The sequence below is a fragment of the Colletotrichum godetiae genome (genome assembly GCF_030913485.1).
Source record: "Colletotrichum godetiae strain CBS 193.32 chromosome Unknown BDP55scaffold_70, whole genome shotgun sequence".
Classification (NCBI taxonomy): Eukaryota; Fungi; Ascomycota; class Sordariomycetes; order Glomerellales; family Glomerellaceae; genus Colletotrichum; species Colletotrichum godetiae.
Window position 1 is genome coordinate 31,002 of NW_026851318.1, and position 12,112 is coordinate 43,113.

General features: G+C 51.4%; 5 protein-coding genes and 1 non-coding gene across 6 annotated transcripts; 4 read left to right on the top strand and 2 right to left on the bottom strand.

Annotated features, from left to right (window-relative positions):
- The first annotated feature begins 428 nt into the window (after positions 1-428).
- Positions 429-510, top strand: BDP55DRAFT_t315. The gene has a single exon. It is a non-coding gene; the product is annotated as a tRNA-Ser (tRNA).
- Positions 511-3,711: 3,201 nt separating this feature from the next.
- Positions 3,712-4,347, top strand: BDP55DRAFT_681802 (uncharacterized protein). Its single transcript, XM_060576226.1, has one exon. The coding sequence runs from the start codon at positions 3,745-3,747 to the stop codon at positions 4,261-4,263; it is 519 nt and encodes a 172-aa protein (XP_060423415.1). The 5' UTR covers positions 3,712-3,744; the 3' UTR covers positions 4,264-4,347.
- A 168-nt stretch (positions 4,348-4,515) lies between these two features.
- Positions 4,516-6,315, bottom strand: BDP55DRAFT_698210 (flavoprotein; the record flags this gene model as incomplete). The annotated part of the gene is made up of 1 exon (XM_060577764.1): positions 4,516-6,315. One exon carries the CDS (start codon positions 6,313-6,315, stop codon positions 4,516-4,518), a length of 1,800 nt encoding a protein of 599 aa, XP_060423416.1.
- Positions 6,316-9,612: 3,297 nt separating this feature from the next.
- Positions 9,613-10,332, top strand: BDP55DRAFT_681806 (uncharacterized protein). The gene has a single exon (XM_060576227.1). It carries the CDS (start codon positions 9,684-9,686, stop codon positions 9,912-9,914), a length of 231 nt encoding a protein of 76 aa, XP_060423417.1. The 5' UTR covers positions 9,613-9,683; the 3' UTR covers positions 9,915-10,332.
- Positions 10,333-10,354: 22 nt separating this feature from the next.
- On the bottom strand, positions 10,355-10,745 carry BDP55DRAFT_733908 (uncharacterized protein; the record flags this gene model as incomplete). Its single annotated transcript, XM_060580152.1, has 2 exons — positions 10,355-10,474; positions 10,524-10,745. The coding sequence occupies 2 exons, from the start codon at positions 10,743-10,745 to the stop codon at positions 10,355-10,357; spliced, it is 342 nt and encodes a 113-aa protein (XP_060423418.1).
- A 707-nt stretch (positions 10,746-11,452) lies between these two features.
- On the top strand, positions 11,453-12,003 carry BDP55DRAFT_758271 (uncharacterized protein; the record flags this gene model as incomplete). The annotated part of the gene is made up of 2 exons (XM_060580802.1): positions 11,453-11,608; positions 11,755-12,003. 2 exons carry the CDS (start codon positions 11,453-11,455, stop codon positions 12,001-12,003), a joined length of 405 nt encoding a protein of 134 aa, XP_060423419.1.
- Positions 12,004-12,112: the final 109 nt, after the last annotated feature.

Genomic DNA, 12,112 nt, shown 5'->3' on the forward strand with positions numbered 1-12,112 from the left:
CTTGCTGCTCGAGATGTTCAACTTGGCTAATGGAGCAACAGATGCTTCTAGCTTCTAGGGCACGGGATTGAGCTTGTCTTCTGATGTGACATCTCACTCGTACACCTTGAAGCTATGGGAGGCCTTGGATTAGAGGAAGTTGAGAAGTAAACTATTATACATGTATCAAGACCCGGAGACATTCTGAACTAGATAATCAGGTGTCCTGGGATGCACAGCATTGGTTGGCACATGCTATGAGAATATCTGCTCCAAGTGCTCATTTTCAGCACCTCAAGCTCTGTGAGTTAGGGACAACACAGTCAACACGTACATCTCAAGCAAGCAGGTGTTCAGGCATGCGCATAGGTAACGTCTCGCTTAGGATCATCAAGGAGGGCAAGTCCAATCTCAGCAACCCCGTCTCAAAGCGGGTTCCTCCACACTCCGGCGTTGTGGCAGAGTGGTCTAATGCGCAAGACTAGAAATCTTGTTCCTTCGGGAGCGTCTGTTCGAATCAGGCCAACGTCGATGTCTTTTGCTTTGCTAGCGTTTTTTTTTTTGGCTGTTGATCTTGTTAAGAATTTGGGTTGTGATTTGCACTTTTGAACAGCAAATCCCGTGCATTTTGGTCACTGGAAAAGTGGAAACTTTTGGCTTTGCACATTGTGTCTTTTTGTTGGAGACCTTGTCAGATGGTAAACGCCACTTATGTCAGCGCGTCTCCCTCGACTTGCAGCATCGCTGTCCACCGCTTCTGCGGGACGTCAAGCCTCGGGACCCAAGACAAATCGTGTTACAATACCGGAGTGTATCTGTGTCATGATGGAAAGTGGCCTCACCAAAAAACCAGCGCCCTTTGTCTTTACCATCCAGATCTGTCAGACGGCGTGAATCCCGTCCAGCCGGAATCCCATACACTGCGGGATTTCTCAGCGTCCGATGACACCACCACGATGTCAACGCATAGGGAAAATACCTGTACTCATTCCGAAGGGTGATTCCACGGTTTTCTTGCGTTGATTGATAATCTTGTCAGAGGTGAAAGGGATACTGAGCCTATCTAGCCGATTGACGGGCAATAATTCGAACGTTCCATTCTCACAGCCTGCCTGACCCCAACCTCGCAAAAACCCGCAAGCGATGCTCCAGGAATGCCAAGCCGCCAACTCAAAAGCAACTTCAAGCCACAACACAACTCACACCAGGGTCCAACAGAGACTAGCGAACGCCTCTCTTGGGGGTCCCCTCAACTCCATTCGTCAAAGTCGTCAAATTTGACTCAGCCGCACCGCGCCAGTCGCCGTTAGGGCGCAAGAAAAAAGGTCTGACAGGATCTTGCCCTGTTGGCGTGTAAAAGGCTGTGCCGCTTCAAGTGTCTGTACTATGTAGTACTGTGCATGTACGCTTGCACGCTTGATAGCGTTGTTCATTTGTCTTTGCCTATCGTGTACCTAGTTCCAACTTCTAAGCGGGGCATCTCGTGCCCGAGTCAAAGTAAGCATTTGAGACGTGTCGACGATCTGGACCTTGAATCGGCATTAGCTTGAGAGCTTCACTTCGCTTACTCGCAGGAGATGATAAGCTAGAGAAGCTAGAGAAACAAGGTTGAACGAGCTGAGCTCGCTAGCCCAGGCTGACAGGAATGCGGGGGACGGGGTGGACAGGCGGACTCGGACTCGGAGTCATGCCGTTTGGTGGCAGATGATGTCAGTTGGGCAATCTACTTCTGGTAGAAATCAGGCAGGATCGTTGATCTACGATGTAAGGTTGTAGATACCAATATCTCGGTGATCTACGTGAAGTTTGGATCACTTCTTTGAACAACCGGCCAACCACAGCCCGTACAGTGATCTACAACGGAGCGATCCACCCCGTTGCCGCCCTCGTAGGTGTCCTTACTCTCCCTTCTGTGTATGGACGACTCAAGCTGCTTATCTGAACACGAGACGCCTCTCACGACCCTCTCATTAAACCATGTTGCCATGCAGAAAAGAAACATCTTAAAATCTAACAAGCGTGATTAAACCCTGCATGTCTAGCTCATCCCCATAAGGCTCACCCACCATCTCAACGAGTCTACCTCTCTAATCCGCCCTATCCCCTTCCACCATCCAGTACCCCCAGACCCCTTTATGTCCACGTCCAAAGAGCCACCAAAGACTCCAATTCTTGTACAGAGTACAAGCAACCCGCCTTGCCAAGAAACAATCGCCTTGTCAATCAAGGGATTAAAGGACTTGGCAACAAGGTAAACGCCCGTCGTATTGTTTATGCCACCTCCGCCCGCGCTCCGTGTCCGTGTGACTTTGACCGCAAACAAGCACCCAAGAAATAGAGATGGACGTCGGGTAAGCCTCGACCAGGGAGCTAGCGAGCGATGAGCAAGGTCCGGGGTTGGAAGCTTTGGTATTCAGCTCTGCAATCCTACATGGTACGGTTGCCTATGCTCTCAGCCTGATCAACGGCTTAGTGTCAGTGGCTACTCCTGCGCAGGACTCGATAGAAACCCGCGGAGATGTCAAAGTCGAAGACGCCCGCCCTACAAAGCCAGTCTTTCTTCTTGACTTGAGTCTGGCCAAGAACTACATATACCACAACGTAAGTCTCTGGAGTTGCCCAACAGTCTCGTGTCTCTCGCCCCTCAGAGCCTTTGAGCTTCAGGCGAATGCTACCTCAATACAATATCGTCTTTTTTAAAACAAACAAATCAAAGAGCTCACGAGTCACACCCACAAACAACCAATCATGCTCTCCAAACACCTCCTCTTATCCCTCACCTCTCTTCTCCTCCCGTTTCTAACCCACGCCGACGAACCCCAAAACTTCGACGGCTCAACCTCCCTCTCGACCCAAACATATCTCTTCCCCGGCACCGGCTCCACAATCCCGATCCTCAACCTCGGCGCCGCGGCCGCGGCTTCGTGCGCCATTGGCCAGAAATCCTGCGACAGCGGCTGTATCCCCGTCACCGGATCATGCTGCGGCACGGGGTCGGGCGGGTATTGCGAGGTGGGCAAGTACTGCACCTCAGGCGGCTGCTGCCAAGTCGGCAAGACGTGTTCCGGTCCGCCGCAAGGATGTTCTGCTGGCAAAGTGCTTTGCAATGGGCTATGTATTCCCTCTGGCACGGTATGTTGTTCGAATGGAGGGTACTGCGATGCCGGGAAGACGTGTACTGGTGATGGGTTCTGTTCTGGCGGCAGCGGAGGCGGGGCAGGAGGTAGTTCTTGTGGGAACGGGCAGACGTTGTGTGGGACTGGGTGTATGCCTTCTGGACAAACGTGTTGTCAGACGTACTACTGCCCTGCCGGGGAGACCTGTGTGGGCAACAAGCAGTGCAATAAAGGAGGCGGCGGCGGTGGTGGAGGCACTTCGTGCGGAGCTGGCGAGACGCTGTGTGGAACTGGGTGTATGCCTTCGGGACAGACTTGTTGTCAGACGTATTACTGTCCTGCTGGAAACACTTGTGTGGGCGATAAACGGTGTAATAGCGGTGGAGGAGGTGGTGGAGGAGGTGGAAGCCAATGTGCAGCTGGTCAGACTCCTTGCGGATCGGGATGTATGCCGGCCGGTCAAGTCTGCTGTGATACATACTTCTGCGACGCTGGCGAGAAATGTCTCGGGAACAAGAAGTGCGACAAGGGCGGCGGATCTGGCGGCGGAAGTCAGTGTTCGGCGGGCGAGACTCCTTGCGGTACGGGATGTATGCCGGCTGGTCAAGTCTGCTGCGACACCTACTACTGCGACGCCGGAGAGACGTGTATGGGAAATAAGAAGTGCAATAAGGGTAGCAGCGGCGGCGGCGGCGGCGGTGGTGGAGGAGGAAGCCAGTGTGCGGCTGGCCAGACACCCTGTGGCGTGGGATGTATGCCGTCCGGGGAGGTTTGCTGCGAGACATACTTCTGCAATGCCGGCTTGACCTGTGTCGGGGACAAGAAATGTCGAAACCCCAACGGTGAAGGTGGCGGCGGCGGCGGCGGAGGAGGAGGTGGTGATGATACCAGCGCGACGTCCAGTTTGCTCGCAACGATACCTGGTAGCGAAGCGGGGACGACGTCTCTGAGAGATTTCCCTCAGCCCACGCAGACACTTGATGGCGGTGATGATGGACCGACATCATCGTCGTCAAGATCTTCGTCGTCGACAACGAGGTCGGGGACAACCACGACAAGCGCGGCACCGACATCGACGTCAGCCCAGGCTGCAGCGTTCTTGGGACGATATCTTGACGGCTCCGTCTTGGTTGCGGGCCTCCTCGTTGCAGCGCCGCTAGTGATCTGAAAATCAGCTGTAGGTAGTACATACCAGGAGTAAGAACGACAAATTTGTAACGCGAGTGTGTCAATAAATATCAAGAGAATAAGTCTATAATTTGAATCATATTCCTTAACCATGTATCGCTCCCTAACGCCTAGAGAATCCCCGTTAACGCCAAACTTTTTCGAGCCCATGTTGATGCTAGAAACGTCCAGGCGCCATGTGTAGTGCTATCCAAGCAATGCTGCCCACGCCCGTAAATGTGTCATGATAGTCCTACAGATACCTTGGCCTCATCCACTCCAGATTACGAATGCTCAGGTTGAGCCCGTTACCAGCCCACCACTTCCGTACCGGCTCTTGATCGCCGATGCTGTCCTCTAACGCCTCTTCGATATCGCAGGTTCGGTATTCGACGCGGTGTTTCCGTCCTTCCATTCCTTCAAGCTCGCCATATGCAAATTTGCGCCACCACTCCAAGACTCCAATGTGCTGGTGGATTGTAGGTTGAACGAGGACTTCGCCATCGAAAGCAAGCTTGTCGTCGCCCTTGAGCTTCCTCCAAAGTTCAAGAACACCGACCTGGCCCCACCGTGAAGCAATCTTTGCTACACCATCTCCATTGGCAACGGGAATGCCAGAGGCCACCCACCAACGTATGACGTCAACCTGGCCATGCTGGGCTGCCCACAGCAATGACTTCCCAGGCCTGAGCACAATGTTCTCGTCCTGGGCAGCAGCATCACGCCACCATTCAAGCACGAGAAGATGACCCTTTCCACTGGCCTGCTCGAGAGCAGCCTCGGTGAAGCGAAGCGGTAAGCCAGAGCGACGCCACCACCAGTCTAGAATCTGTATATAGCCGTTCTTGGACGCGCCATCGAGGACTTCGGCGTCGTAGCACTGTTGGTGGCGGCCACGGAAGTTTCGGCTCTCCTTCCAGTAGTCGAGGACGTCGGGTCGTCCAAAGTATGCGGAAGCCTTGGTCGCGAGGACCTTGCCGTCAAAAGCCTGGAAGAGATCAGGACGGTTGGCTTCCATCCAGGTTAGGACTTCGATGAGTGAGAAGCGGATAAGAAGTTTGATGACCAGTGCCGGGAGTTCGTGGAAGGTAGGCGGTGACTGAAGCAGCTTTTTGCAGATAGAGGTTGAGTCCCCTGTAAGTACAATCCACTCCAACTCGTGCTCGTAGACCTTTAGGGGATCATTGGGGTTCCTGGGTTGCAGCTTCCAGGGATATGGCATGGGTATGTTGGTGAAAATCCCCAAGGCCTGCGCTAACTCCCAGTCATCGGCAAAGTCGAGAATGATAGTCCAGATCTCAGGCGGTAAATTGGAGTACACTCGCGGGTCACCTGAGGCGAGGTAGCCCAGGTGGGTGACGACGTCCACATCCCGACCCAGGCCCAGCAGGTCCGCTTGATTTTTGATGATGCCCAACACATCATTAAAGCCGTTCCAGTTGACAATTCGCTTAGGGTGTTTATGCGAGCTGTCGTAGTGCCAAAGGATAGGTGGCATAGCTCGTATCCAAGGCCATTTGCTGTTGATTTTGTTCAACTGCCTTTTAGTGACCGGATTCTCCCACATGTGCGTGCTCATTCCAGGGACGAGGAGCACCTTTTTTGTCGTGTCCCAGCCGCGAAGGACCTCAAGAAGGAAAGTATCGGCGATCCCCACCATCATCTTGGCAATGTTGTCGGCGTCAATCGGGGCGAGAACCAAGAGATCAGCCCACTCGACCAGCTCGAATGCCTGCTGGCGGTAGAACTCGATATCGTCAACGTCTGCTTCGGAGCCGGCACGCGACGGACACAGCGGTAATGTCATGGATCGGTTCTGCATGGTGATGACAGTCTGGCTAAGGCGGGGCACGGCATCGTCGACGATGGCGCGCATTTCAATGGCCGAACTCTTGGAGAGACGGACAACGAGAGCTTGTGCCCATGATATGTCGCGGGGCCCATTGGCGGCCACTAAGAGGTGAAGTTTTCTGTCGCGCGGTTTGAAATGGAGTGACGAGGAAGAGGAGGCGCTCCTCGTTATTCGGAGCGGCAAGGGGTCGGGGGGATCCATCGTGTCATGCTTTGGTGGTTTGTGGGATGTATCGTGGTGATCGAGGCGGTATCGTCGGCAGTCAGACTATTGAATTCGGGTAGATCGACGGCGGCTGAGAAGCCAGGTAACGGACGCGGTCGTATATATGAGGGCCGTGTTTTAGCACTTCCCAACGAGATTGCGATCGGAGGCGAGTATCGAGGTGATAAGGTCGAAAGATGGACTTTTGGCGCGAGTCGAGTTGCCAAGGAGTAGGTGATTGTTGTGAGTCGGTGAACAAGGTCAAAAGTCTTTGATCGGCGGTCGTAGATAGCAGGGCTCTACTCGAATCTCGGGGATAGGAGTTGTCTAGTGGATTTGTGATTTATCGGCGGTTGGTGGTGTGTTGTCCGTGACAGCGTTTGCGGTGTGTGCAACGTCGCGTTGGGTAGGTCTGCAGTAGTGGTGGTCCAGCAATTATCCGGGGTCCGTAGGTAGCACAGCTATTAGGTGGTGAATCAGACCAGGCGGGAAGCGTGTGCAGGTATCCGATCCGCAAAGCAGCGAAAGGTTGCGTGAGGTCGCTCGCAAGTCAGATCAGCGAATAATAGGCTGGAGTCAAGCAGAGTCGTGGCTGGCAGACGGGAGGAATTGGACATGGATAGGTCGCAATATGTGGCATCACCATGACATGGGTGCGAATTCCTTAATTCCACTCTCGGGACGAGGTGCATGCGGTGACCGACCGACCGAGTGAGTGACGACGAAAGAGGGGGAACGCTGTTGGGTGGTCCTCGCTTCGTCGGTGACCGGGAACAAGCAGGGCTTGTTTGTCAGTGGTAATGGCGTCGTTGGGTGTCGCTTGTCTTTGATTTCGTTCTAGACTTCGATGATTCGTCGGGCAAGGAGGCAGCGAAGCGAACTGGATGCGAGGGAGAAAAAAAGTCCGGGCTTGTTCCTTGGGACGACGAGAATGTGAGCAGCAGCAACAGCACACACAAGACGGCGGACGCAGATACGCAGATGGGGATTTTCGGGAAGACCAGGACGAAGGAGTGGGGAATTCCTGCAGGGCAGAATGGAAGGGGGGGGCAGACGGAAAGAACAAGGGGTTGTTGACAGGGAAGAGTCGAGTAAATGCAGTTTGAGAGGGGAGAAGGAATCTTCCTTTGCTGGAGATGGAAGCGGCCCACGAATCCGTACCTTCCATGAAAGACACTGGGAGGAGAAAAGAGGAGGAGACTCAGACAGACAGACAGACAGACAGACAGACAGACAGACAGACAGACAGAGAGACGGTGACGGTGACATTTGTGGAGACATTGCGGGGCAGAAAGTCTGCCGTCCTTTCTTTCCAAATTCTTCTTTTTCTCTCCTGTCACTTGTGAGACCGGCACCTCTCTGGCGGTCTCTGGCGGCTTGCCTCTGTGCCTCTGTGAGATGGTGAGACCAGCGACGAGGAGGCGTCGGTGAGCGGCAATTACCTAATCTGCCCCGCCTTTCCACGCTTGTCCTACGCTCCTACGCTCCTACTCCGTAAGGTAAGGTACCAACCAACATGGGCGGTCGCCTTTTTTTTTTTTTTTTTGCAGGAGTCAGACTGAGCCTCTGAGGTGCACCTTCCTCAGCAAATTCTCCGCATCTACGTCACTTGCGCTCCTGCCTCCTGAGACAGTTTGACCAGTGGCGGCAGATCAAAAAAAAAAAAAAAATGCAAGCACGCAAGACATCTTTCCCTTCCTGCCTTCCTGCCTTCCTTGCTAATGAAATTCTCCGTAAGTCGGTCCATTGCCGTTACCGGATTGATTCTCATCAAGATAGGTGCCGGACCGTTATCTCCTTGGTACTAAGGGTAGGTGCTCACCAAGACATATGGACCTCTTCACTCTGGAACTCACTCACCCTCATAGGTATATCATTGCCTAAAAGAAAGTGCAGATACGAGATACGTACTCCAGTCCATCATAAGGTATCGCCGCTTCAAGCAACTCATGAGTCACCAGCCATCTCAACCTCCCTGGTCGGCTACTGTCAGCCTGCCAAACCCAGTTATCGGATCGGCTTATCCTGGCCGCCACAAGGCAAACCCCAAGACTTATTTTCTGCTCGTCTCAGCCTGCTGAGAAGAGCCCCCTGTTTTGCATTTCCCACCCCCGAGTCTGCTAAGTTTAGCGCATTCCGGCGTTGCCCCGCAGGGTCCTCCGTGCTATAGGCGCCGGATCCCCACCCAAACGGCGATTAAGTGTGAATTTCATCCCGACTTTCTTAACCCTCCTCGAGGAGCCTTCAAGCGAGACCCCAGTCAACCACCCTGGGCCGGAGAGAAATTCTTATTGATCCATCCAAAGTAAAGCTTGCTGACATAATTCAACCATGTCGCGTTAGCTTGACCCGCGGTCTACCTCTATGCAAGGCCTACCTGTAGGGAACTTTTGTTGGTTGTCGGATCCTCCCGAGAATGCGGCATGTGACTACTGCTCATTCCTTGTGGTGTTGCTTCTCATCTACAGGATCTACGGCTACTGCGATACGTTTGATGAACTCAGTGTTCTGTTGAGAAGACCCCCTGATACTTCTTGCTATCATCAATGAGGTAATAACATTACCTAGTACTTTGTACGTCGATGTAGATTGCAAACAGAACTCAATATGATGCGCCGCCGAGTACCCAATGACAAAAAAATTTGCCTCACCCTTCAGACAATTCACGGCTTCATCGGAGTCAAGCTACACATTGTTGATCTCATCGGTAGAGTTAAGCTTCTCTCATACACCCGCGAGCTAATGAACTCTATTCCTGGCACACACCTCAACCTCGTTCTCGGTTGACTAACGCATATTAACTAAGCCGTATGCATCGACTTGACACATTATATTCCTAGCGTGTTATGGCTTTTCTCGCCAGATTAACAAGATATTGTGTGATTCAGAAGATATGAAGTGTATGAGGACGATGCCATCGCGAATAATGGCAAGCAGGAAGCATATCCCGTTTTAATACCTAACAATGGCTTGAAATGAAACAGGATGAGTCTGCCCACCAAGGCCAATTCTTGTGACACGTCAGATGGTACTTTTTCCACTTCGAATACGAGTAAAGTGCGCTACCCACAGTACTAATTATCCTTTGTGGGTATTCTAGGCATCGAGAGGTCACCGTCTTCATGCTTCGCCAACAAGCCCACTTTGCGGGTTGATAAATTACCGGCGATATCTTTTCGAATAACCACTCTGATGCCTTACTGCTAGTCTCCAATGTCTATAAGATGTTGTTATATGCACAAGGTAGGCTGAAGGATGACAATTCTTCTTATAGTGCGTAGGTTGAACATTTTCAGAAGATCATTTGTTTCAATACAAGTCCACACCAGGTGTTTGTGTTTACATATTGTGGTCCGCAGACAAGAATGTTGTACCATCGCTACTTGTGGGCTTGGGCTATGGCCTGTACCATCACTGCCGCCAGTGCTACCTCTGACGTTTCTTTCACCTGGCCCCCTCCGCAAGGATCCATGTCAGACTTCGAGTACAATCTACGATATGGATGCGACTTCATGACTTGGTGTGGTGGATTTGATGGCGGATGCTCCGCCGAGGTATTTACTATTTACAACACCACACGCTCAGGCCGTTGCTAACGCGCTCATATGATAGTGCCAACGGCAAGGAAAACAAGGATGGAAATGCACAAGTCCCAATTGCGAGTGTTTTTGCGAATAATGTGGTGGCCATTCCGTTAATCCTTGTTTCGGGGACACGCATCAGAAGGTCCATCGAGCGATTCCATGCAGTACTGTTTCCATTGTGACATTGACATTGGTTTCAATGTATCCAAAGTATCCGAGACTAGCGCCCATCTTGACGGGGAGTTACCACTGGGCAGGTAGTAATGAGAGGCTTTGAGGCAACGCTCCTATAGGAGGAGCTAGACTGTACAACACAGCATGAAACGACCTTGGGCTCCCTATAGCCAGCCTAAATATCTGGGTTACGAAAGCAGCGTCCATTATTTGGATCGGCCCTGTGTACATACAATAAGCTTACTGCTAAATCCCAGTGTCATGAGGGTTGTGAAAGCTTACGTGTATTCCCAATTACCGTACGCCGTACGCCCCCCTTGCGCGCACTTTGCTTCCTTTGAGAAGCCATTCACGCACTCAGGGCTATGGATGGTACGCGTTGCACCGCTGCCAAAATACTGCGAAAGGTCAGAATCAACTGCAAATCTGCAGAAATAGAGTCGATACCTTCAGCTCAATGTCCCACTTGATGCCATTCTTGTCATGCACACAAATCCGTCGGAACTCGCCCTTGTTGTAGAGACCTGTAAGCAAGCCGCACACAACGCCGAGATCTAGAACGTCGTTATCGTTGGCGTATCCTGTTCGCGGTCCTGATTTGTAACATTCCCCGAGAACTGAGGAGGGTTCAGCAAGGAGGGCCAGAAGGAGAATTTGGATGAGACGCATCTTGCTAGGGACTGGAGAAAATAGCCGCTTTATTCTAGGACTCGTCAGTGATTGAGTCTTTGGGATGGTGCTTTCTTCTATGGCAAGCAGACCGAGTACTTATACTCAAAATGAAGGGCTGCACATCCGGGAAGTTGCTACTTCGAGCATGACAAGCTGCCATAAAGGCCAAGAGCAATTTCCAGCTCATCACTTCGAAAGCAAGCAAGCTGCAATGATCGTCCTCGTGTCAATTGCTATGTTGCCGATCTTTCTTGTCGAAAATTACATGGGCTTCTATTCATTCCTAGATCACTATCAAGCAAGTATGGAAAGCAAACTTTGCTGATTTGTCGGATGCCAAAGCCCAGAACCGGTGTATACATCGCTTGATGAGGCAATCAAAGATTCTCGAGCTGCTTATATCTCCTAGAGACTACATGAAGCTACTCAGCTGTTTGCACCATAATAATCCATTGTTCCCATTGCATTGCCTACCCCTGCGGACACCCTGCATTGTTGTATCACCTGTCTGAAAGACAGCATCTCGTCACATAAGCGTGAAATTCTGACTTTTTGCAATGTCCTAATTTTGTGGCGTTTCTGGGTCGATTGGTAAGCGATAACACAACACACTGCAGGCAACAAGTTGGGGAAGCAAACAAAGTGCTCAAAGACTCTGTACCTCAAGCACCAAGCTGTGATCTTCAGACTCTCATGTTTACAACATGTTACATGATTCGTTTGGCCGCCAAGCAGACCATGGTCGCTTTTTCAAACCTCGATCAGTGTTTGCTTTCCTTGTGATCTTGATTTCTGTCAAGGCCACAACTGTCTTCGATGTCTCCATTGATACTTCAGTACCAAGAAGCAAACATGTTGCCGTGAGGCAAATCAGTGATCACTAACCGAAATGCGTAAAGGGCTTTAGTCGAGTATTTAACTTTGAACAACCCCCACAAAGCAAGACCTTCAACAGACTTCTACCTCAGCCAACGCTATTGTTAGCTCTTGATCACATTTTCAACAGTTCTCCAAGATCTTGGTTACTCCGTCAAAAATGAGGACTACGGCACTTTCTCACCTTCTTGTTCTCACCGTCTGGGCCGCTCTTTCCTCCTATGCTGTTCTTGTAAAGAATGCTGGCGAGGCCGGCGACATCTTCCGAGGTGGCTCACAGACAATGACAGGTCCTATCGAGAAACGCTCAGTTCTTGTCAGGGATAACCTGAAACATGATAGGGCCGAGGAAAATGATGCGGTGTTCTCTGCAAGGTAAAATCATATCAAACATCAAGCACAAATCCAGTAACTGACAGTTCACAAAGGAATATCATACATCGAATTCAGAAAAGTTCTATCACAGAAAATCTGGCTTCACGGAATGA